Genomic DNA, 27,675 nt, shown 5'->3' on the forward strand with positions numbered 1-27,675 from the left:
CTGAAGATACATAAGTGTGGGAGCAAGCTGCATACTAGGAGTAACTGAAACCTTAATGTGAATGTGACCATCCAGGGAGAGGGTACATAGTGAGAACAGTCCTTGGCCAGAACCCAGTTAGATATCAAAATGCATGCAATAGGCAAAGGAAGAAAACCAGGAAAGAAAAGCATCCTAGAACACAATGGGAGAGATCATCCCAAAAAGGAAGTAGTAATCAAAAGTATAAAATATATCCCAGATATAAATCCAGGAAAAGAAAAACTGAAAAATGTCTACTACTCTTAGCAATTAAGGGGTCACTGGAGAACTGACTGAAAAGTGGTTTCAATCAAGTGAATAAGAAAGCAAGTTAGACTGCAGTGGACTGAAAAGTAGAAACTAGTATAAAGACTTATCTGTTTGGAAATTTTAAATCAGAAGAAAAGGAATTTGAAACTTCATGAAGATTGGAAAGATCAATTCCAAATCCCTTCTAGTTCTCATACTTTATTTTTTTCATATGGATAAAAAACCTATTTTGGTAAAATTTCATTAAAACCCACAAAGATTAATTTTTGAAGTACCATTTTTAATTATCAGGAAAAGTAGGGGACTCATTGTAGCTATGAATGGAATACATGTGTATATGTAACATTTCCCAACGTAGCTTCGAAATACCTTGTATTTCTAGTTTCTTTTTTCATATACGAGTATCTTTTTTCATATACTAAAGTGGGCTAGGACAAAAGGGAAACTATTAGTGGAGTAACCCTCTCTGGCTCCAACTGTTCCTTCTCTTAATACCTCATGAAAACATCCTTTGTTACCCTCTGCCTGGAATATCCTTCACCTCTATTTTAATTTGCTTAATTCCTACTCACTCTTCAAGGGCTTGCTCAAACTCCCCTCACAGAATCACAGAATGTTAGAGACAAAAGGGCCTTACAAATTCATTGAATCCAGATGTTCTCACTATGCTGATGAAGGGACTAAAGACCACAGTGTCTCAGAGAATGACCTGCCCAAGGTCATACTCATAGCTTTTGGTGGAGCTTAAATTTGAACTATTTCTTCACCCAGGGCCCATTTCACTACACATTATTTCCTCAGATAATTATTATTTATAAAACTTACAATTGCAATAAGTCAGGTGTTAAAAATAATCAATTTAAAATAGTTTATTTAGTATCAGATCCACGTTAACACCCTTCCAAAAATTAAGGAGCCGGTCTATAACTTATTAGTTTGACTCAACTATCCACAACTACTTGATTATACAAGCAAAGATTACAGATGTCGACTAATATTGATTTCATGGATAAGTTGACTGTCAGTCACTAAATAGGTTTTCTCCTCAAGAGTGCAGCATTTATTTCAGCCTCTGCCAGTGGAAGTGTCAGAGCAGATGTTGGCAGACTGTGACATACAGTATGTCTTTAAAACTTGTTGAGGTGTGAAATTTCATAAGGTCAAAGAATGCTGCATTTTGATCAGCAGATACAGGAGTTCTATACTTTATAAATTATTTCAGACAAACCAATAATAGCATTTGCTAGTAAAATAGAAGAAACTAAGAAACCATACTGGCTTTAGGTCAGATATGATAATGTATGTTGCTTATGTTTTAAAAGCCAATTTCTATCACTTTAAAGCAAATGCTTGCAAAAAAGATCTTTAGAAAGAAAATGCATTCTTAAAGTCAATACAAAATACAAGATATTATTTCAATTGACAATAGGATTTTTAAAATAATTTTCTACTGAAAGAAAGCCATAAATTTGGTGGAGAGAAAAATTATTTTCTTAATTAATGCACAAATACAACAGTATTCTCACTTTTTAAAAAATGAAGTTCCCTATGGAACAATCCACTTACATAAACAGAGAATTTTTTTTTTTTTTTAAGTAAGATTTCACAAACTCTTTGGTTTATTGTTTTACCTTATTGTTTAAAAAAATTGAAAGAAAGTATCTATAAAAAAGACTGGGGCTCTATATAATGATAAAATGACTTTTATAATATTTGAGGATTTTTATTACCTTGGATTTTCTGATGTTGCTATTTATTATATTTTTAATTTATTTTTTGCTTCAATTTTCCCTCACATCTTTTCTAAACGTGGCTAATAGATAACAACATACAACCAAAATTAAAATTAAGAATGGTGTCTAGTTAAAGATTTTATCCCAATGGTACAAACTTTATCTCTTATGCAAGTTTATTCTAAGTTAACATAACTTTTAAAATGCTTTACTCCTAAATTAACACAGAAAACTCCTTTCATTGATTAATCAGTAATTTGAACAATCTGAAAGCCTGGTCATAACAATTATAATCATCATTATCATCTTTCAGTTTATTTTGTGCTATGTTCAAGCAAATATACAATTTCTAAATAAGTTTAAATTATAAACATTTTTGTTAGATATTTGTAAGGAAGAAAAATTTACTACAAACATAAAATCTCCCCAGAAGATAATGTCTAATGTAAATCACTTGTTTCTTATCATACAATCAATCAAAAGAGCTAGAACTATGATAGGAAACTTTGATTAGAGATGCACTAAGTACTGCAACATCTTACAACCAAGTTCAGTCCAGCAACCAAGTTCAAAGGTCTTTGTTTACACTTTATAGAGAAAAACTTGAGGTATGTATTTGAGGAATTGTTTTTATCACAAAGTTCTAACTATAAAAATATTAAACTATTTTGCATTATATAAGACCACATATTATCGATAATCCCTATGCTAAGGAACTGAAATTCTATCTAAGCTGAAAATTTCTCTATTAAATACAAACCTAAACTTTTTCATAGGCTTTTCATATATCCCATGATATGTGACACATAAGGCCATACAAATAAATAAATACAAGGTGAATCAACAGTTATAATTAACTTACTTGCTACTGAAAAGTTGTTGAGGGGATAAGGTAAATCCACATCTTGGGGTTTCTCTTTATATCCTATGAATGAGCCATCTGTCTTCAAAAGGAAATATCTTGGCCTCCAGTTTTTTATATATTCTCCTACATGAGGAAAGCATGCATGTTAATGCTGGGGGAAAAAAGGAACAGCAGCTTTTATGTGAAAAATAAATTATGGTACAATATATGTCCTACAACACTGGCCTCCAAAAATTTAGATAGGCAATTTTCTTTTAACTTAGTTTACAAAAGAAAATACATAAGCCTGCAATTAAGATTCAATAAAAACCCAAACATGTTTTGTTTTTAATGATTTCACACTTTGATAATTCATTTGCACCATTATTTCTTCAGAGAATCATTCAACTGAGTACACATTTTGTTCAGTTTTTCGTATCAGATGGTTGTTAGAGCATATTTTCAGCCGTTTTAAAAAGCCTTGGAAAATAAATCATACACACAGTATCAAGGAATTTCGATGAAAAAACACTTATCATAAGAGGGACATGAAATAGATGTTTCTCTTCCATGTACCACAACTAATTGTGTCATTTTTTAAAAGAAAGATAAAAATTCTGTTTTCATTGTTAAATCTTGATCGTAACTTGTTTAAACAACATTTTATTGTTATGCATGAGAAAAAAACTGTACAAATGCTGTAAACAAGTCAAGGAAAGGAAAGAACATGGGTTAATAGAGCTTAAAAAAACCACACACACTCATACACACAAATGTAATAACTAAGAACACATGGTAGTTCCAAGCACATAATAGTCAATAAATGTATATTTTATCAGATTTTGATATAAGCTATCAACTAGCCACCAAAATATAAATTTTTAACAACCGGATCACCATTTGCTTACTTCATACTTCTTTTAAATTTTAAGCAACAGAGGTGTTCCATGATACTCTAAGAGCTGGAAGGCTCCCTGGTCTCAATTTTCAGTTCTCTACTGGCTATTTCCACCTGGCTTTTCAATCTCAAGTGGTTAATCACAGCACTATAAAAATGTGAAAGCAGTTCAGCTTTCCCTACAAATCCGTTTCTCTTGACACCAGTTATTGAAGTTCAAACCTAGCACTTGACTGTTCCCTCTCCTTATCAGTAGGTAGGTCAATACTGCCCTCACAAGTCTCTCTCTCATTTAGCCAACCCAAACTGCCCTAACACCTTACATCTGCCCTTCTGCTAATGCACTGTGACTGCTCTCCTATTCTACTCATCCCCCTCCTTCCATCTTATACATCTATCACCTCCAGATAATTCTAATGTCTGTATGTACTGCTTTCATTATATCATTTTGTGCTCAAAAATATTCTGAATCCTTACTGTTTACTGTAAAGTGTCAGTTTCTTAGTATAAAATGTGAGCTCTTCCATAATCTCACCCCTAACATGTATTTCAGATGTGGAATCATTCCTCTGAATCAGCAATTCTCCAAATTCTTATCGCAGACCTCTTTACACCCTTAAATACTTTTAATACTTAAATATACCCAACAAATTTTTGTGTATGTAGATTACATCTATAATGTTTACAGTATTAGAAACTGAAAATTTAAATTCTTATTACTTCCTTTAATAGTAACAATAAACTCATTACATGCAACATTAATATTTTTATTAAAATAGTTTTATTTTCTAAAACAAAAATTAGTGTGAAGAGCAGAACTGCTTTACATCTTTGAAAGTCTCTTTAATCTTTGGCTTAACAGAAGACAGCCAGTCTCATACCTGCTTTAACCTGTTACGGTATGTTGTTTTGATTGAAATATAGAAAAAAAAAATCTGGCTCAAACAGATGTGTAGCTGGAAAAGGGCAGAGTATTCAGATAGTTATAGATGTCTTTCTTTGATACTACACCAGCATTTGACAAACAGTCATTTTCTAAAAGGTTAACTGCAATGTGGAATTTGAAACCATTATCCGTGAACTTTCTGTACTCTGCTATGTGAAGTCCACTGGTATTTCACACTGAATGAATCTTTTACGCTCTGCATGATTTTGTAACATCACTCACTGTTCGTTTAGGAAACACTAGTCCACCAAGTCATACTGGTCTTCCAAATATTGACACAATTCATTATACAATCACATTCATTATCACTACAAATCAAAGTAAGCAGTAGGAAGCTGTGAAGCTCATGATGGCAGATATGTTCTCCAAAATTCTACTCTTTGCTTTAAAACTCAGTTTTAACCATCGGAAGTAAACATTGTCAGTTCTTTTTCCTTCAAGTGATACACTCCAAGTGCCCAACCTAGTGCCTGCCACTTTATCGATGCTCAATAATAACTTACTAAATGAATAAATATGTATATGAATATCTTCCCCACAAGTATATAAGCACACAAGAGGAACTTAAGGGAAAGAAAAGGAAAACCTGACACCCCTCCTCAGTTTAATTTACTTAAAAATATGGCCCTAATGTGAATAAACACAGGCCAAATTTGTAAAACCAGAATGCTAAACCCACAGTCCCCATTAAAAAATGAAACAGTTCCTTTCTTGATTGTACTTATTGTTTTATTTTTCCATTCATATTTAAGTATTCCTATATAAAATTTAAAATATAAAATATAAAATGTTCTCTAATTAGCAATATAATATTTAGAGTTCAAATGCTATTTTAAAACAATAACAAATTTATACAGGTACAAAGTGCTATAAGTCTGATAAGCTAAATAATAATGGTTTAATAATTATACCAAAGATAAAATGAAAGTAATTCATTTTGAAAATTTTAAAAAAGAAAAAATCAGATAACACCATTTCTTCTTATACATCATTTCTTCTTATTTTTTAAGAGTACTAAATACACTTATTTTAAAAGTGTATAATTAAATAAAAGTTTTCATTTCTACGAATAATTTCCTGTCAGCCACTAAGTATTTACAAGCGCAGATAAAAGACACAAAACATCACCACAAAATTTTATCTTTTTACTAAACAAATCTTAAGAAATTTAAAGTATTTTATGTGGTTTATAGCAGGACTTCTGGTTACCAAAAAGTTCTTAAAAATAAATCTATTATGCATCCCTGACAGGTAATACATTATACCCAGACTGTGAGATAGTCATTGACCCAGAAGAAAAGCTGGAAAGTCAAAATTTCCCTTCTTTATTAGATAAAAATAAGTATTTCTCACAAAATTTTATTACTAATTTTGAATTGATTCAGTTAATCAACAACTGTATTGTCACGCTAAGCTAATAGTGGATCTCAAACTTTCAATGAAGACTCTTGAAGATAATTTTTATTTTGTCATTTTTCATCTATAATATGAATGGACTTTCTGAGAAAGTGCTTGGAGTGCATTCATGTATTTACTAATTTATTCTAGGTGCTAGGAACACAGTTGCAGACCCCCCCCAAAAAATGGTCTCTAACTCATAAAGCTTATATTCCAGTATTACACAAGATTTCAGGTGCCCCCTAAAATTTGCAGAAGGGTTCTGAGTATTCCTGAAAGTGGATCCTTTTTTATAGGTTCCTATAAACATTCTCAACTAAAGCTCATATAATAGCATGATGTGTTGGCCTAATTAAATATTCATTTTCTAGTTCCAGAAGTGGAACCGAGGCTCAAAGAAATGGGCCTTACAAGGACACAAACTCATAAGGTATTAATAAAAGAAAAAAGTGAGCTTATTGCCACCTTCTAAACCCAGTACAGAAGAAGGATAATATTCCTAGCTTAAAAGAATAAAAAAATTTATAGCTTTTCACAACACCTTGGCAAGACACTGTGTAAACTGATGGCAAAGTAGAATTGTTCCTGCAGCCTTGGGGTTCCCAAGAAAACCGGATCTTGTCCAGCTGGTCATGGAACACTTTCTTAATTCACTCAGCTGAGGCAGTGACAGTTCAAATAAGGCACATCTTCTCAGGCTGCTCTAAAAATATGGCCAAAAAGTCCTGGCTTTTACAGGGGCTAAGTGCCTAGAATAAAGTTACCCTCTCTGCCACAGATCCTTTTAGATAGACTGCTAGAAGTCAACCACATTTTATTTTTTAAGCATAGCATTTACCCCTAAGTTTATACCTGCCGCATTAAAACCAAGTTGCATCATATCTTTATATTTATAGCCCATAGACTTGAACTAATTTAAGAGACAGCCTGGTTATAATGGGGAGAAAGTCTTGTTAAATAAAGCAGCAGCATTTATGGGGTACCAAGTCCTCTGAAGAGACTGTTCCATGGATACCCATCAATATACATTCGAGATTTGTATGCACTGTCAGCAAGCACCACGGTTACACCTGGACAAGATTTCTATCACAACTTTCTATCTACCTTAATGGGTGCTTCCAATTCTTTCGTACTCCTTGGCTGGAGGCTTTATATATTTTGAAGTATGCTATTACGAACATCACAACACATAATTTCTAACAAAGTTTCTGATATTTTGGCTTCTGTAGTAGACTGGTGAACCCAAAATGTATGTATACACCCTAATCCCTGGAAACTGGGAATAACACCTTACATGGCAAAAGGATTTTGAGAAGAGGAGCTTCTCAAAAGAGAAGCTTATCCTGGATTATCTGGGTGAGCCCTAAATCCAATTACAAATATCTATAAAAGTGAAGCAGAAGAAGATTTGACACATAGAGAAAAGGAAGAGGCAATGTGACCATGGAGACAGATATTGGAATGATGCACCACAAGCAAAGGACTATCTGAAGACACCAGAAACTGTAAGAGGCAAGGATTCTCCTCTGAAGTCTCCACAGGGAGCCTTACACCTGGAGTCTAACTTACACCTGCTGCTTACACCTGCTGATACCTTGATTCTAACTTCTGGCCTCCAGAACTGTGAGAGAATAAATGTCTGTTGTTTTAAGCCACCCAATTTTCCGTAATTTGTTACAGCAGCCCTAGAAAACTAATGCAGCGTCTCAACACTATAACCAAAGGCTTGTCTACAGAAACCAAACAAATAAACAAACAAAACCCTACTGATTAAGTTCTTGGCATGAGTGGTATAGAGACTCATAGTTAATACCTTACGCATACAGAGGGAAAAATCCACATCACTTCTATAAATAGCAGAGAATCCTATTTATGAAATGTGGGGTTGGAAGAAGCTGTTTACTGGAGTTCACAGTTTTACTTAGTTATGAGGACTTCAGATTCTGGACTTTTGCCAGCTTTCTTACCTTACTTAATAATTTACTTCTTGTAATTTCTCAAAGCAAACTGAAATTATGGTTTCTGTTATAGATACAGGTGATATAGCTTTTAAAATTACCAATGGCCACTCATACTTGCTGTAACAGAGGCTTCAAAAGCTAATCACTTGCTAAGGAAGAGGCTGAAGGCATTCTCACATGCATGTCAGGAAAGAGGCATTACTGTTTTGACTCATCATAAAGCTGAAACTTAGCTTTCCTGAAAATACTGAGTTTTTTATATTGTATTTTCTTGTTTAATCACAGTCCAAGTTTTTTTCTTGCCTGCACCACGTGGCACATGGGATCTTAGTTCCTCGACCAGGGATCGAACCCATGTCCCCTGCGTTGGAAGTGCAGAGTCTTAACCCCTGGACCGCCAGGGAAGTCCCACAATCCAAGTTTTTAAGATGTAATATTATTTGTTTTTGTCATCTCTGAGGGATAATAGCTTGAGTTTGAATTCTGACTCTTCCATTTATCAGCTGCAGGAAATTAACCTCTCTACACCTTAGTTTCCTCACCCGAAAAATGAGAATCATAACAGTACCTACCTGAAGGGTTTGGAAGGACATAAAAAGGACTTAAAACATTACCTGGCATATAACAAGTGTTAGATTATTATTATCATTATTAAATGAAGCCATTATCATTTGTGGTAATATTTACAATTCACTTCACGTTAAACATTCTACTACTCAATACAGCACTTATTCAGGAGTATTTACATAAATGAGGCAATACGCAGCAATCAGTAATAAGTTTACTCCACCAGCAGAAAAAAAGTCTCTTTAACTAGTTTCAGGTATATAAAACAAAGCCTAGCTAAAGAAATAAAACAGGTTATCCAATACCAAAACACAACACTGATTTAATACCTTTTACTTTTTTTTTAAAGATAGGGGTAGGATATCACAGAGGTAACTAGTCTTCCAAAGAAAAAAGCACAAGTCTCAGATCTCTCTGAATTATTTTTATTAAATGACATACACAGGGTACAATATCATGAAAATACAAGTATTTTAAGAATTTCCAAAGAAGTGCTTTAAATCAAAAAATGACAGCTTTCAATAAAAATAAATTTATATGACTTTAAGAAACCATTAGTCTTAAGTAAAAGTCTTCATGGGTCAATTTTTACCTAAGACAAAAAGAGCCTTAATGTTAATTTCAGTATAAAATCTATTTAATTTTATGGTTCCCAATACTGTAAATATTCTGCTGCTTGTTGACAGATGCCAACCAAATTTACACATGTGAACTTCCTCAAAGAAAACATGGCAGAATCTTTTTTCCACTAGTGGATTTTCATAAATAAATATTAGCACTATAAATAAATGAATACTGAATGTATAATTCATAATAGTGTGCTATATTGTAAATATCTTATAACTAAATATAGTTACTGAAGAAATGTATAATGATAAACATAATAAAATATTTGCAATTCTTGAAATTGCCTGTTACATTTTTATATAGCAGATCCAAGTATCATATTCCAATTAGTTCTAAGTAAAAGCCCTATTTCTATCTCTGAGGGAATAGAAGAAATGAGTTTCTATTCTATTCACTGAAATTATCATCATACTGTTTTACAGATGTCTTGAAAATAATCTTAAAGAATTTTTTTATATTATCTACATTGCAATGAGCTAGCATAATAACAATTTTTCAACTGCATAGGGACAATCTGAAATTTTAATAAATGAAAGTGCTTTTGAACACTGTAGGTGCTTACTAAATATATGTTGACTCTTTTGCAGCTCCTGCAAACCTAAATTTTTAGGTTATCATTCCCCTTTCATTAAGTCCTTTTCAAGGATGTTCTTTCTTTGCCCTTGGGCAAACTAAAATTGTTAAATTCTATGGTGTCTTCTATGCAATCTCTTCAACAAACAGCCATTAACCAGCTCTGGATGTGTGTTGACAGTCTGTGAAAATTAGGTGATGTCTGAAAAACATGCCAAAAGCATTAATGGCTCTTGCCCAGCTCAGTCATTTTAAGCTACTGCTCAATGAGCATCACAGATCAAAGAATAAGGTTCTTTAAACATTTTTATTTAAAATTGGGGGAAATGGGCTTCTAATAGATTCAGTCATTCAAAAATATTTAGTGAGTGTCAAAATACTTACTAAAAAAAGTCACTAAAAAAAGCACTGAGAATGCAGCAATGAATGATACAGGCATAGTACCTGCCCTCACGGAGCTTTAAGTATAGTAGGCAGCAGTGAAAATAGAGCTAGAGAAAAGCAGATGACTGAGCAATTAAAATTCAAAACGAAAACTTCTTCCACTTCTTCAGTCATTTTTAATGCTCCAGGAGGTCATACTGAGGGATGGCAATATCTCCTATGCCTTGGCATTTCCAAAAAGCAACCTATGTGCCTTGTGAAAAAGGTGTTCAATAATATTTGCTGTTTGATGCATTTCTGTGGGGGAAGAGACTGGGAGCAGTATCAGCATATGGTCCTTCAACGTTCCACAAATGAACTGTGTTAATCCAGGTTTGCTGCTGTGTTAATTCAAGATAGGCCCTGCACCCCCTCCTCTTTGAAGCCTCATGACAATGCAAGCAGAGAAGCACGGTTATATAGTTTATGATACTATTTCCATCCAGCATAACATATAACACACTTTTGCCTTTCACATTTCAAGGTACTGCCCAGGCCTGTCTTTTTCTCTCATGATTTTCTGTATAGTATTGATTCATGAGGTCATATTGCAAAACATTCAGATCTTTATGATGATTTCACCCAGGTTGTATGACTATCGCATAAGGTCACTGAGAGATTTGTCTGCTCTTGTACTAGTCAATGTTACCACTGCAACTGGCCAGATGGAAGGTGTTTACAATTTTGGTGATTTCGCATCATGCTTCCAAGATGCCTTAAATGCTTTCCAGATGTACCCACATTCCTCTGCTTTACCACATATGCTCTTTCATGATTATTTTGAAAAGTATATTATAGTCAAGAAATTTTGCTTCCACTGCATAATGCATGAACTTGTCATTTTTATATTAAATATAGTTTTCATATCTACTTCCTAAAGAAGCCTGGGATCCATGTTTTGCTTTGAAGCTTGAAGCAATCATGAGAAAAGTACCTATGCACTGAATACCACAAGATGTTGGAATGCCAGCTTCTCTAAGATCTCAGAATGCCGGGTCTGCCAGTACTTAGTCTACTTTATAATTTTCTTTTGTTATCCAGAAAATTGTACAATTACTATCTACCTTTAAACATTCTGGTACTTGTTTCATGGTATTCTGTAAATTAGTTAATCAAATCCTGGTTCCCTTTGTTTTTAGGAAACACTACACTGTAAGCCAAAAATGTGATACTTACTAATTATTCTTTTAAACATAAGAATATCTTAATAAAGTTATAGTATTAAGTTTTAATGTGAGAGAAAAGCAAGGAAAATGGAGAGAGAGAGAGAGAACAAAGCACACATACAAACTAGCCAGCAGAAAAACAGCATCTTGGCAATTTAGTGAAGAATAAACCGTGAGATTAGTTTACTTAGCAGTAGATATGTTGTGGAGAATTACTCAATCTGTACTCAGCTTCCTGCTGGGTTAAATGTGAACTAAATTATTATTTTGCTGACATTTACGCCCTTGTAGATTGCAAAAGCAAAGCTTTCTTTTTAATCTGCTTCCTGCATCATAAGGAAAAAGTCTCCAACTCCACACACTGCATTAAGCATACAGTCATTCCTGCAGTATTTTAACGGAGTAGCTAGGGCCAACAGAATTTTAAACTATTTCAAAGAAATGGACAAATTTAAAAAGACTTTAATAGAAATTTTTACAACTTCCTTACTGTAAATATTTTGCTTTTCACCACATCGTATTCTCTAAATATTAAAATCAATGTAATATCTTACACTGCAGTAAACAGTCTTAATGAGTATCAAACATGGAAGGGCTGAGTCCATTTGCAAACCTACTTACATGTACCACCAGCACCTACCACAGAGAAGGCTGGCATTTTCTAGTACTTGAATGGATGAATAAACCTACCACTATGCAGAACAGGGACTACACTCATGTCAGAAAAGCTCTTTCAAATAGAAATCCCACTATAACACAACCCTGCAAAGCTCAATCCATTTTTCTGTTGTAACACCTGATGGGTAAAATATACAACAATATATACAATAATAGTGTCTCACTATGGCAGGGACAGGGAGTTGGCAGAGAAAGTTGTAGTGCTTGCTCATCAGGAGGAGCCCTGTGACATTTGAAAAAACCCTCAGGTGATTCAACCTTCCCACCCCTATATTAAAATCACTGCCTTATAGAACAAAACTCAACAAAATAGAATCAGGTTTTATCTTGGACTCTCACCAATGAAGTGTCTCCTATAATAGCTTTCCAATAGCATGGGACCCAAAAATTACACTGCATCAAATCACAAACTCTATTATTCTGAGGGTGAATCCATGGCCTTTCGTAACTTCTCTCTTCCCTCCTTTGTTTTCCCTAGGCGATATACTTACTGAGACTTACTGAGACTTGTATCACAGTATGTAAGTGGTGAAAGCAAGGCAGGCAAGGGCACTTGAATGTACTGAGCCAAGCACTGTGCTCAGGAATTATGCACAAGAGACCTCTTCGCATAGGCATGGAGAGACTGGTGCTAGGACGTCCTCACGTTACACAGACAGTGATGCTGAGGCTCTGAGACACTGGTAACAGGTAAAGGACAAAGTTGAGATCTGAATAAAAATCTATTGCAATCAACAAAATTCTACTCTGCCATGCTGCTCAAGCTTTCAAAAATGAGGCCAGCATTTTACAGAGCACACATTATGTGAAGTCCAGACTTCAAATGCCAACTCTGCCACTCACTAGTTGTGTGTCTTTGGGCATGCTGTTTCATCTCTCTGTGCCTCAGCTTCCTCTTTTGGAAAGTGGGGACAACAGTAGTGAAGAAGAAATAAATTAGCACTTGTAAAGCACATAGAACATCTGGCTCATACTAAGTATTATACAAGCATTTGTTAAATAAATAAAACCTCTTAAAAGTACGGCTAATCAAAAAAGACTTAGTGAGTGCCTAATATGTACAATGTATTAAACTGCACAAAAGTAAATCGAGTATTTAAAATAAAATGTAAAAACAAATAAATTAATAAAATAAAATAAAATAAAACGTGATTTGTTACAAGAAATAACAAATGCTGGAGAAGATGTGGAGAAAAGGGAACCCCGGGATGCTGCTGGTGGGATTGTAAACTGGTGCAGCCACTATGGAAAACAGTATAGAGTTTCCTCCAAAAATTAAGAATAGAACTACCATATGACCCAGCTACCCCACTTCTGGGGTAGCTTTATCCAAAGAACATGAAAACACTAATTCACAAAGATATCTGTACCCCGATGTTGAGCAACATTATTTACAATAGCCGAGATATGGAAACAACCTAAGTATCCATCAATGGATGAATGGATAAAGAAGACGTGGTGTATATATACACAATATATACCACAATATATATAATGGAATACTACTCAGCCATAAATAAAGAATGAAATCCTGCCATTAGCAACATGGATAGACCTTGAAGGTATTAGGCTAAAGTCAGACAGAGAAAGACAAATACCATGTGCTTTCACTCATATGTGGAATATCAAAAAACAAATGAACAAACAAAAACAAACTCGTAGATACAGAGAGCAGATTGGTGGTTGTCAGAGGGGAAGGGGGCTTGGGGACTGGGCAAAATAGGTAGAGGGGATCAACCATATGGTGATGATGGTGATCACTCTGTAGTATATACAGATATTGAATTATAATGCTATACACCTGAAACTTATATAATTTAAAAAAATTTCAAATGTAGGGTTTGTTCCCTGTATGGGCTACCAACCGCCCCCCCCTCCCAAAAACAAAACAAACAGACAAAAAACCAACAACAAAAAACAAAAAAATTTCAAATGTAATTTGTTAATTTCATTTATACAGACTATCACTGTTCCACATTAGTTGAGCAAAGTACATGCTGTTTTTTAGTGGATAAAGTTTCAATGTTTGTTATTCACTTTGCTTATATCCTATTTTTATCTCCTATTATTACTGATAATAATGAATTACATGTCATTTATGCTCGACCAATTGAAGTCTTTCACTAAAAACTGGTAATGCTGTCACAGAAATAATCCTTCTTAATTCAGTATCAAGTAACTCCAGGGGGAAAAAAAAAAAAGCAAGCACTCCATTGGATTTACTACTAAACATCTCAATGTTTGTTTCAAATTATCTCATAAGAAAGTTACCTACATACAAAAAGCAAAAGGCAAAAGCATGCAAGTCATTATTTTCACATCAGGCCTTTCCCACTTTACTTCTTTATTACACAAGTTAATTATCATTTAATCTTAAATACTCTGAATTCAGAGACATGTTAAACCACACATTAATGTTAGGCTTTTATAAATGGAATAATAGTGTATTTCAACTTGTAGTATATTTATATTTACATATAACAATTACATATCCAGTGAAGTACATTATTCTGGATTTATTGTATTTGAAAGATGTGATTATGCTTAGGTTTATAAAACTGAAGGGAATATAATGCTTCCATTTCAATGGATGCTGCCATACATTCAAAAGCGTGGTTCAAATAATTTTGAATACCAGAATATTTGCTATCAAAGAGACAAAAAGTAAAACACACCCACACACCCAGTAAAATCATCTTAACTTTTCTAGGTAATTTTCTTATTCTCTTTGTAAACCAATCTAATTTGGCAATATGTGGCCAGTCGTCTGTTATAATTTTCTTAGAAAAGAACTGAACAGATACAGCTAACACATTTAAAGAACAGAACAAATCAAAGATATGCAACCATAAATCAAACACTATTCAATGATTCAAAGAAGTCCATTTTTCCTCCCCAGAGCAAGTTTAAAGATCAGATAAACAGCAGAAAATCTGCTTCTCAATGTTAAAAATGAATTTACTTACCTTGGCCCTCTGAGGGCAGTATTACCTAACACATAGACAGAAATTACAGAAAACAGTCTTTACCTACCATTCTAATAAAAATAAATTTTAATAAAACAACCTGTATATTTGCTCATTGATTTCTTTTCTTGTCATTATCCATACTTCTACAAGCAAATAACCCTCATTTTCAAATGTTTCCAGTAAGTTTGAGAGGAAAGATTTTCTTAAAACCAAGGCATCATGAAGGAAAATGACTTGAAGACTCAATATCATGGAAGTTATTCAAAATATAATAAAATGCAAAATTATATAAATGATTCTGTGCTGTTTAAATATTAAGTTTCTATTATAATGGTCTCTGTAGAATAATTTGCTTTTTAAAAATTGCAGGATATGAGAACATACAAATCTTTCAGTAAAGATAAAGTACTTCACAGAGATTAACATTCAGCCCCAAACTAAATAGGGGTTCCAGTTTCTTCTTATAAGCAGCCAACAGCCAATAGGCTCATTTGTTATGAACCACTCATTTATTAATAACGTATAATACGAATGACAAACTGGCAGTGAAGGGTCAAAGCACCCACTTAATTTTCATGCTGATTCTGAAACTATAAAAATCTTTACATAGCGTAAGGATCATCAATTTACTTTCTAGAATCTAATGCAATGGGCATTGGGTGTTTTATTCCTTTTCCTCAGAAAGTACCTATTTCACACAAAGTAGGAAAAACATTTTCTGGTATTCACTTGTCAAAGATTTTTTAGGATGTACAAAACACTGGATAACTCACCCTGTATAGACCAGTGACCTGACAGACTTTTAATTTAAGAATGTGAAAAGTGCTAACCTTCATGTCAGAGTTTTAGGTGGAAGTTAATTAGTGGCTATCCAAGTCCAAACTGCCCATCACCACCACCTCCCCCGGCCACCCCCCAAATAAACCCAGCCTCAAAAATGAAGAGCTGCCTTATAGTGAATGGTAAATAAAATTTTCTTTTGGACAGTAAGATCTCCTGACATACGGCTTCCACTTAGTAGAAAGATGCTTTTATTTAGAATTTGTATTTACTTTTAAGAAAAGTCCTTGCTTCTACAACTTAGGGTATATTTCTCCACTTAGGAACTATGCCATTACCTGGCATAACTTTGGGTAAACTAGATTTTAAAAATATGTACTACTGGAATTAAACAGTTTTATTCTTTTTAAATTATACTATACCATGGAGTTTTCTAAGGTCAAAAAAAAATTTTAAACTAAATTCCAAGTCCTATTTTACTAAAACAGAAAGTACAAAGAGCTATCTTAAAAGAGTCAGTTGAAAATAATGCAAATGCAAAGACAGAAAGGAAGGTCATTTCATAAAATTCTTTTCTATAACAAATATATATACTTAAGTTTAAATATCTCTTTAGAAAGATGCCAGGAAACAACAGCTGCTGTTCTATGTGCTTTCACTTAAAAGTATAAAATTATGAACTTTGATGCTGTGTTCCAGTCTAAAAGCAAATAAGTGACTCGCCTAGCCAAAAAAACACATGAACTTCACGGTTTATGCCTTTCTGCCTTTGTATCTTAATCATCTTCTGTTCTAAAAAGTGTTATCAAGTTTACCAACATCTTTAATCAGATTTTCTTGAAACTACACACATTAAAAATTTTAAGCCAAAACATTTAGCAAGATGCCTTAAAGAATGTCAGACAGTGAACTATTCTTTCAACATACTGGCCAATATTTTTAAAAATTACTATTCATGCAGTATTTTTCTGAGGCACAATTCAAATACATCTATATAACATTAAAGCTAGAAATTCCTAAAGTTTTTTTGAATTATCCTGAAAATCACCGAGTACAGTTTCACTCATATGTGAAATGTCCTCACTGTGAAACAGTTTCATCCGAATCTGTGATACGTTTCATAGGCTATGGGATATTTCCACTTCTTTGGTATTATAAGTTGTTTTTGGTAAACATACAATTTTTAAAAAAATATTAGAGTACAACACTTAACTATCTGTATCTGAATACTGGCATCCACTACCCATGTGCTATTAAACATTAAAATATAGTAGTATGAAGCTAGCATTGCTCAAACTGAAGTTTATTTTTTTAAATATAACCAATTTATTCTTCAAAACTAAAATAGAAGTCCTTAGGGACTACACCCAGTCCTATTAACCACTCTTAGAAACTGGATCAGGCAGCTTTCCCAGGTGCTACATCCCTTGCCCTTCAACCAAAATTGAGTAATATTTAGTAAAGAGAGAATGCCTGACAGAAACAACAATTTTAAAAGAAAAACCTTAAAGAACCACCAACATCTGAGTGGTAACTAGCCATCCTATACTGAGTATATTGATTCCCTCAGGTCAATCAAAGCCATTTCCTCTTCACCCCTCTAAAAAAACACTTCTGCTTATCCCAGGACTTTCACCACTATATGAGCTTGATCAGTTTCTTTGTCTGCAAAATAAAGTGTTGGAACAATCAAATAATGCTTTAAAACGCCTTGAGGAGATAAAACATTCTTTTTAGTGTTGTTTGCTCACTACAATTATTACATTTATTAACTGTAATGTGTTCCAACACCTTATTTTAAAAATAATTATAACCCAAATACAGCTTAAGTATTGGCCATAGCAGAGAAAAATATGGCTCCAAAATAATGAGATTAATATTGAATTAAGGGAATGAATACAATTTTCAGCAATCCCGTGCTAAATTTTTTAAGTAGAAAAATGATTTTACAGGATACAATATAAAATCATCATTACTGAATAACCACTGATCCCACACCCAGAAAAAAGTTACATTCAACAATTTTCTTGATATTCTCTTGAAATAACTGATTTCCCTTCAGATTTATGAAATAATCATATAAATCACTAAATAAATATAAGGTTCTAAGAAAACCACCTTATATATCTTAGATGGCCTCTAGAATTTTGTATGCTCACTTTGCAACAGAGCATTATATAAGCACTCCAATGACAATAGTTACAGGCCTTTTGACTTACACATCATACCCAACAAAAATAAAATATTAGTAACAGCTACTATTGCACATGTTCCAGACATTCCAAATATACTATTATCTCATTTAGTTCTTACAAGATCCTTGAATATCAGTGATTGTTTCCTTCTTTCAACACATGAAGAAAACACTTAAACAGATTAAAGGGACTTTCATAAAGTCGCCCGTCTAAGTTAATTGACATTTAAATCTGGTGTATGTAACTTCAAAGACACTCTGCCTTGAATATTTCAATCACCTTAGTAAGTATATTTGCCTGCACTAAGATTTTACAAATGGTTCTGAAGTAACATGATATGATAAACCAAGCATAGAACTGCAAGTCTGCTTTTATACAAGCTTGCTTTTGCTCAGCCTCTCACTAACATCCTGGCCGCTGTCAAACCACCTCTTCTCAGTTTAACACCTCTACCTGAAAAATGGCATGTTGCTTCCTCCCAAGCTTAGCAGAGGGATATCAGGACTGACTACGAAACTATAAACATATGTACATAATTCTACATACAAAAATATGGACATATGTGTGGCCTTCCAAATAAAAGAAAAAACTAAATATACGAGGCAAAGGAAAGGTCCAATGTAGCTGATGGTTCTCTGTGCCTTTTCAGCAAATACGGATTAGAGTCACTTGTGGGAAAATCGACAGTAAGACAGAAAGTTTTTCTAAATAGACCTGACCTCTATTTCTTTATGAAGAGTAGAAATAACAGATAATCTCCCTTTAGTCCTTTCAGAAAGACATTACTCTGGACACAAAGCTCTGTCAGTATGTTTGCCTTTCAACTACACTTAAGGTTTTTTGTTTAATAATTAGGCAACAAAACCCTAAATGTTTTAGGAAAGCATGAGTTTACCAAAAGTCAAAATAAAAACTCTTTAAATCCCCACTTTTTTTTTTTGGTAATAGAAATCCAAATAGGGAAAAAAAAAAAAAAAAAAAGTCAGAGCTTCTCTTTTCATTTTCTCACTCATATTGTGATTGGTTTTGATGTTTACAAAAATTTGAGGTGTTCTACAACATAAATACCTTTGAGAAATTTTACCCAACATCACTATTCCTTCTCAATTATTTAAGGTCAAACTAATAAAAAAAAAACAGACATTAAATAAACATATACACTGCACCCTGAAGTTAAGTGTTATCACAGCATTTAAAAATATTACAGATATAGCAAATCTCTAATACCTAATAACAGGAATGGATCAGAAGGAAATATACAAGCAATTCATTACTCCATAATGAAAATGTGTAACTGTCATTTATAGAATCAAAGACAACCAAGAGAAAAAGAGTGGTAACCAAGAAGGCCAGGTTCCCATATAACTTTGTTTCACAACTAGTAACATCTAAGTTCAAAGTATGATGGAATTACTGAGCAAAGTGAATTTGGTACTCCATCTCACCCCTAGTGGTAGGCTATAAAATCAATTCAGTTTCAAATAATAGTTTACATGCTGACTAGTGTTAAACTGTTAATGTGTGTATGCATTAAGAGCATGGTGTTTCACCTGACCTATTTCCTAATCAAAATCTCCTGTTATCAGTTAGCAGTTCACACCTAATACCAACCAAATAGATTAGCTATCATCTATATGGAGAAATAAGAAAGGTTTTATTGCCATTTTAAGAGAAGTTGTTTTCTACAACTAGACGTGAATAAGAGAAGGAAGAGGAAGTACTAAACTCCTAAACTAATTAACAAGCTAAGGGGAAGGGGCATGCAGGAAAACAATGATAATTAGTATGTAGCCTTGGTTAACCAAATCCACACATACATTCATTCTGTATATGCACAAACATCAGCAGCATCATAAACCGTCTCAAGTTCTAGCCATTATTCAGTTCGACATCTGCACATGTTTATGCGTCTCTCCAAACAACCTCTTGAACACCCTGCTGGAGCTGTCATTTTTTTCTTCTCCCTATCTGGCAGATGGCAAGTCAACAATCGGCATCAACAGCAGCCGAATATCTCCCCCTCCATTCTACCCCCCCTAAACAGACACAATAATAACTTCTTTGTGCTTCCCTACAATGCAGCTGCTTAAACCATTTCGCTACAAGGCTGCTTTGCCTTATTACAAAAAAAAAAAAAAAAAAAAAAATCCCTTCTGTCAAGTCTAAAAAGCAGCATAATGTTAAGCAAGCTAAAGCCACAGCACAGCTGCAAACGGGCAGACACATTGACGGCTCCTCCCTTAACAAAGCCCTGTGAATTGAAGGGGGTTCATCTGAGGCTCACACAGTAATTAGTATAAAAAAGTCCGACAGCCTCTATTATGCTAAAGGAAAAAAAAAACTGGACAGAACTGGGCTGCTGTTTTGCGTCAAGAGTTCTGCTGCAGAGTAGATAAATCATGTTGGGTTTTTTCCTCTCTTTTTAAAGACAGTAATAAGGAGGATGAGAGAAGCTAATTTGAAAACTTGGACACAGTAATTGTACCATATGGTGAGCATTTATCCTTTCTGAAATGCACGCTAACAGTCACTTACATGCACACTGCTTTGTTTTACAGTTGTTATTCTCTCTACCATATTCATAAAATGGATTTGAATATCTGATACTCAAGAGAAGTTGTATGTAATTAGCAACAGAACTGCCTGGGTTTAATTTATTGGCCTTGCACTCCAATCTAGTAAATGCAAAACAAAATTAAACAATGTGTCCACTTTGTAAAATGTTTTTTCTTTAACTCAGTAAAGAAGAATGAATACAGGTTCATTGGAGTGTTGCTGTTAAGGTACAGTATATTTTGAAAATTCCAAAAGAATAAGATATGGCTGTTGGAAAGATTTCTACTGACACATTTCAAGATACCAAATCACCAAGTGACCTTTCATTGAGATCATGTGGTTCAAGTCTATATTTCACTGATGGAGACGTAACTCTTCTCCATGTGTATCAGTAAACCTAGACTTAAATTTCCTTGTATGTGTCCTAAAATTTTCTTCAAGAAAATCTGGCAGTTATTAAATAGTTTAACTACCGTGTGCCAAGTACCATGATAGGCACAGGGAGGATATAATATCCAAAAGTTTTCATATTCCTAAAAAAAAAATTGTACATAAATTGACTTATTTTTTTGTCTGTCTACTTCAAAATCTATTAAAATCTCACTATTTTAAAAAAGTCTTCAATAACATTAGGGCATTGCTTACAAATCCAATATAAGTGACATTTTTCTGACAAAAAAAAATGTGTAGAAAAAAATTGTAAGATTCGTTTTTCTCTAATCAGGAGTAAATTCATTTTGATGCCAGTTGTGTGCCTCTAGATAAAAATGTAAAGTGTTTATCTTCTATGAACTACATTTTAAACACTGAACTACTCAACTAGAATTCATATGAATCACTGAAATTTCTAGTGAAGTGAAATGAAATCATAGGTCTGAATTTCCACAATTTACATGTATCCACAAGTACTGTTCTGATCAGTACTTTGGGGACACGAAAAAGTAAAATATTTTAAGGAATTTTTAGTTCAACGTAGAACTCAAGAGTCCCTACTCAAGCCTGAAGTCATCTGTGTCTTCAATTAACAGTACACTATGTTTGTATCAATGGTAATAAGATCCCAATACCATCCTAAAGGACTGTGATCCCACCAAGAAAGGCATAATTACATTCAGAAGGATCAGCCCATCCAACAAGTTGCACCAATAATTTCCTACAATAAATCTCTACCTTGGAAGATATAAACTTAGAAAATAAAAATCTTATCACCCGCTACTGGTATAGTGGCTTTCCTTTATGCTACTAGTATTGAGCCACAGGACCAATTTACCCTAAAATTAAAATATTTCATTTTTGTATTCTGCTTTCTAGTTTACTAAACATTTCCAAATATTAAAGATTGGCTTGACTTAAGAAAAACTGTGCTACAGCATTTCATCATCAGTTTTTCTTAGCTAAATCTACCAACAACTTCTAAACTATCTGAAACCATTTTGCATTATGTAATGATAATGCAAAAAAATCTAATTGTCCAAGGGGATAAATTAAGACGATTTTAAAAGTCTCTTTTAATAAGCAGCATTTGTCAAGAGTACAAAGAATAATTTAAGAAGAATGCTTTCTTTGTGTAATCACAATTCTGAAGACTTTACCTAAGGGGGGATGGCAATGGGGAAAACAAAATTCAGTCTGAACTAAACTGTTAAGAAAATGTTTATAAATTAGAATTACAGAACCAAATGATACTAGTATGTCCAATAAGCATTCTCATTTCAGTTTACCTACAATGTATCTTTTTAAGAGCTCATATATGCCACAGAAGTAAAAAGCTGATGTTTTCTTATTAAATGTGAATAACTGAAGTCCTCATAATAGGTACCAAATACAATTTATATTGTATAGCATACTCTTAAATACCTGCATATATTTGGTCAAAGTCTGTGACACACCACTAAGAAAACAATGATTGGTCTGCTGATGTCCTAACAATGATGGCAAACCTGCTCCAAGACTTAAAAGATTCAAGAAGAATAACACTCGTACAGACTTCTTCAGCAGAAATAAAAGCAATGCATCAGTTTACAACAAACTTCTCACTTCTATAATAAAAGCAAATCCAGCAATAAGAATGAATTCACAGAATTTCAAATCCAGAGGGCCTAGAAGTTAAAAAGCAACGATTACTTAACATTTTATTATGATTATGTAGAAAAGAATGGGAGAAAAAGAGGTTATTTCTAGAATAGTAGTCAGAGGCAGGCCTCAGCCAAAGATTACCCTTGATATTTTGTCTCTACCCTTAGTGCTCTTTTAGGGCTCTTTCAGTTGCAAGGAACAAAAACCCACTAAAGCTAATACAAGCAAAGGGTTATTTATTGTAAGAATACAAAATTCTCATCCAAGGCAAAGAGATGTATAGGTAGAACTTGGGCGAATTAGATCTGGAAAATGACAAACATCACTTCCCTTGTCTTGTTCAGGGATTGTGGATGTTCTGGTCTCTTTCTGTCTCTGGTCTCTCTTCTTTCTCTCTCTCCCATTCCCCCGACCACTCCACTGCATCTCTCTCAATATGTCTGCTACATTTTCACATTCTCTCTGCCCACTAGGTCTTCACCTTGCTTAGAGGTTTGGTTCCCTCATAAATTAATACCAATTCTAACCCCAACACAATGTTACGGTTTCACCTCTCCATCTCTTAGCTACTTCAGTCTTTCACCTCTCCAACTCCTTGAAGAAGCTCTTGGGTCAGATGTCCACTCATCAGCTTGACTGGGGCAGAAGTATCTATCCCAAATAATAGGAAGTGAAGGTAGAGTAGTTTCCCTTAGAAAGGGCTACCTACCGAGAGAGCAATAAATCCTTGGAGTCTCTAGTACACTTAGCCATGCTAGCTGTGTGCATGTGTGTGTGTTTCAAGAAACATATTTCTAGTTTACTGGATTAGTTTTAGCAACTGGAAAATTACTAATTAAAAGCTTTCAAGAATAAGTCAATGAACATGGTAAAAAACAATAACTTACCCCAAACTGCTTTATGTTTTGTATGACTACTAGATAGAACTATTAAGGCATCCAGGCAGAACTCACTTGAGTCTGTCATCCACTTTTAGTACACAAAACACAGTCATGTTTTTATGCAAGTAGTTTTTACACAATATATTCAAGAATAACACTAATCCTGTGGAAAAAGTGTATGTGACTTCCATATGACTACAAGTTCAGTTTATATTACAGTCTTTAGGTTACTACTATTGTACACTGGGAATCTAAATGCCTCCCCAAAAGTCTTGTCCAGTAGCTTTTAAATTGTGGGTCAAGATTTTTAATTTTTGGAGACTAGGTATCATCAAAAATACTAGGGCACTGGCAGATTCCATCTGACAGACAGGGTTCCAAAGGTTATTTAACTTGTCAGGGATTGAAAACTTAGTTTATCGCAGAAATAATTTCACTACTATAAACGGTAGTTAATTCCTAAACAAGTCATTAGTTGAAAAAGCACTATCCAGTATTAATCATAAGATTTGATATTTTCACAATACTTCACTTCGCTTTCACTCCCATTATTTCGTGTGATCCTCCCCTTGACTTGTCAAACAGACAGGTCAGGTATTAATATTCCCATCAGTAGTTTCTGCTCCTGTAGATGGCACACAAAGAATGGGGAGATGTTTTGCTCAAGAGTTTGAAAACTGTAAGCACTCAGTAGGAGAAGAGAATGGGATCTTGAGCTTCCTATCATTGGATGGCCATATACCAAAGATATTATAAAAGAAACTGGAGTGAAAGTTTGTGCCAAATTGCTCCTTAGGTCACTTTTAACACTAAGATTTTAGGATATTATGATTTTACAGATTAGGAAACCAAGACTGAGAGCTGTTAAGAGACACACCCATGGGTCTTCCCTGGTGGCCCAGTGGTTGAGAGTCTGCCTGCCAATGCAGGGGACATGGGTTCGAGCCCTGGTCTGGGAGGATCCCACATGCCGTGGAGCAACTAGGCCCGTGAGCCACAACTGCTGGGCCTGCGCGTCTGGAGCCTGTGTTCCGCAACAAGAGAGGCCGCGATAGCGAGAGGCCCATGCATCGCGATGAAGAGTGGCCCCCACTTGTCACAACTACAGAAAGCCCTCGCACAGAAATGAAGACCCAACACAGCCAAACATAAATAATAAATAAATAATTAATTAATTAAAAAAAAAAAAAACACACCCATGGACCAGTTCTTTTGACTTTAAGCCCTGTGCAGTTCCAGCTAACTTATAGATTATACAGCATACATTCCACATTATACTTGTAAGGAATCCTGGAAACTCAAATCACCTTTAATAGCATTTGTTTTAAAATGCATGATAATGAAACCAGGACACTGAATTTACAACATGTCATGATCTCCAACATGCACGGGACTAAGTGTAGATTGAAAGAAGAGAGCTATATTCTTTTCATACTGGATGCTACACCCAGGAAGAGAGAGGACCTTTCCCTTCAATCAAAGGTTGCCATTGCTACCTCAACAATGCCCAAAGTGCAGGTCAGGTAGTATCTCACCACTTGAATAAAAGGTAATTTCATCTACAGCTGAGCTGTTGTAAACAGTGGGTAAGAAAACTGTCACATCTTACAGCCACTGCCACCATACACAAGACTTGGGACATTAGTATTCATCAGTCAGTGATTGCACATATTCTCTTCATTATAATTTACACAGGAGATGAAAACTGGAAACATCAGGTCAGTCGTGTAGTATATTTTTAACTTACATGTATTATTAACTCTTCATTTTTAAAGGTTTTCTTAAAAAGCTATCTAAGCCACAATATTTACCCAATCTGCTTTTTTTATTGGGTGATAAAATCCAGGTTTGAGGCACAAAACGGTTAAATGGTATCAACTTAAAATATGAATAGTAAATGTAAATGTTAGTAAAATGAATTCATAAATGTTCTCCTTTTTAAACATTCTATGCAGTATTTTACGTCTAAAACACAACATAAATTTCACCTATATTTAGGCATTGTAAAAGTATGATATACTGTATTTTATATAGGCATAAAACATAGTCATAATTCAATTCTTTTCATATACCTAAGAGAATGACTCATTTCGGAAATAATCCAAGTAATGAATCTAAATTGCAGCACACACATGTAGGTTTGCAACTCTGCTCATTTAATAATGACACTTTTTTCTGAATATCATGTTTTATCAAGATATTCATTAAACAAACCTGCAATAAGCAAAAAACACATTTATAAACTGCATACGGAATGAGGCAAAATTCCTATTTTTAAAACCAATAGTGTTTAAAATCCTATCCTAATGTGCTTATACCGTAACTCCCTGCTCTCTCTCTGTTTTTCTTATCAGTTCCCTAACACATCATTCTAAATTTTTCTCACTATCCTTTATTCATCTCTCATCTTTTGAGTTAGTTTCACATTGACTCCTCCTCCAACTGGAGCCAAACTCAATTTCTCACTCACAGTTCCACTTTGTTTTCTTGACTTCCACTTCCAATTCCTAACAAAGAGAATTAAATTTTGAGTAAACTAAATTATTCACTATAACAAGTGTTCAGTGTATTTGTGAGCTGCTTAAAGAGATACACCATGGGATCTTATTGGCTTAACACAACCAAAATTTTATTTAGGGCTCATGTAAAGTCAAACAAATACTCCTGATCTGTGGGTGGCTCTCCTCCAGGCAGTGATTCAAGGACCCAGACTCCTTCCTTTTGGAGGCTCAACCATCTCCTTGGCTTCATGATTGCCATTAGAAGAGACAAGAGAAAGAGGACTGAACACAGGAGACATTTATAAGCCATGCCTAGAAGTCACAAAACTTAATGCTGCTCATATTTCAGGGATCAGAACTTAGACTTATGGCTACACCTAGTATCAAGACAACTGGGGAACAGAGCCTGGCTATGTAGGGTTGGGGTGAGAGGGGTATTCAGAACTTAGACTTATGGCTACACCTAGTATCAAGACAACTGGGGAACAGAGCCTGGCTATGTAGGGTTGGGGTGAGAGTGGTATTCAAACGAGTTTAGTGAACAAGCAGCCAATCTCTGCTATATTGAACATCTAGTGTATATTCTCAATAAATTCTGAACTACCTTATATTACAAGGGACACATAAGAAATGAAAGCAAATGTACAACTAAAAATTGTTAAAGTGGTAAATTTTATGTACATTTTACCACAATAAAAAAATTTTAAAAGAAATAAAGGGATGAAACCAGTCTCTGCCACTAAGGAGCGTAAAATTTTTTCCGTTAACACACATGAAACACTCAAAATCATATTTCAATATAAAAAGTATTAAGTCAAATATGAGCAAGTGTCAAATATAAGTACAGTCTTCATGTGCTTTACCACCCATATTATATAGAGTTCTACGATTTTTATCCAAATAGGGTCTCAACCTGACTGAGCCTGCTTAATCTGGTCTAAAAGATGTGAGGAGAAAAAAGCAGACTTGGTAATATCACAATATTGCCCTAATTCAAGAGTTTAACCAGTTAAAGAGGTACTCTCCTGAAATACAAATATCTTTCAAAACTATAAGCATAATAAAATTATGGATTACTGCAATTTGCATCAAATCAAAATGCAAATCACCATTTTCTTTTAAACATCTTCCTAACTCACAGTATACCTCTCAGAAAAAATAAGCACGTAAACCATTCTTTTAAAGTACCTGCTGCAACACATTCCATTGGCAAACAGGGTTACAAAAATAAGTAGTACTCTTACAATTCTTATATTTTCTTACTATTTTTTATATCATGGTGAGAAAAGGGAATTAATAACCCTGGAAGTTTTATTATTCCAATGTAATCTTATCTATTTGATACTTTCTTTAACAAAGTATCAGTATATTCATAGACTCCAAAATGGTCAGTGCTAAAAGGAAACAGATATTGGTGTAGTGTTAGATAACACTTTCTGTTGCTCCTGGACAAGGTATATCAGAGATGAGATTATCCTACAGATAACTTTTTAAAAAAGATTTTTAAAACTAGGAACTATGATATGCTTCAGTTTTTATACCAAATCTGAATCTCTTCACATTAAATACATAATAAAATCTCTAGAAGAGCCAAGCATAAAACATTCCAAAT

The 27,675-nt window shown here is 34.1% G+C and overlaps 1 protein-coding gene across 5 annotated transcripts in view; it reads right to left on the minus strand.

The window, feature by feature from the left end:
- AKT3 (AKT serine/threonine kinase 3) overlaps positions 1 to 27,675 on the minus strand; it is a 386,660-nt gene that overhangs the window by 232,358 nt on the left and 126,627 nt on the right. For 3 of the 5 annotated variants that reach the window (XM_059940883.1, XM_059940866.1, XM_059940900.1), the window contains one exon: positions 2,887 to 3,012. The exons of the other annotated variants lie outside the window; for them this stretch is intronic. In XM_059940883.1, the coding sequence (XP_059796866.1) occupies positions 2,887 to 3,012 (126 nt within the window). The remainder of the gene's footprint in view (positions 1 to 2,886; positions 3,013 to 27,675) is intronic. 5 annotated transcript variants of the gene reach the window in all.

Source organism: Balaenoptera ricei, chromosome 1, assembly GCF_028023285.1.
Source record: "Balaenoptera ricei isolate mBalRic1 chromosome 1, mBalRic1.hap2, whole genome shotgun sequence".
In the NCBI taxonomy this organism is placed as follows: Eukaryota; Metazoa; Chordata; class Mammalia; order Artiodactyla; family Balaenopteridae; genus Balaenoptera; species Balaenoptera ricei.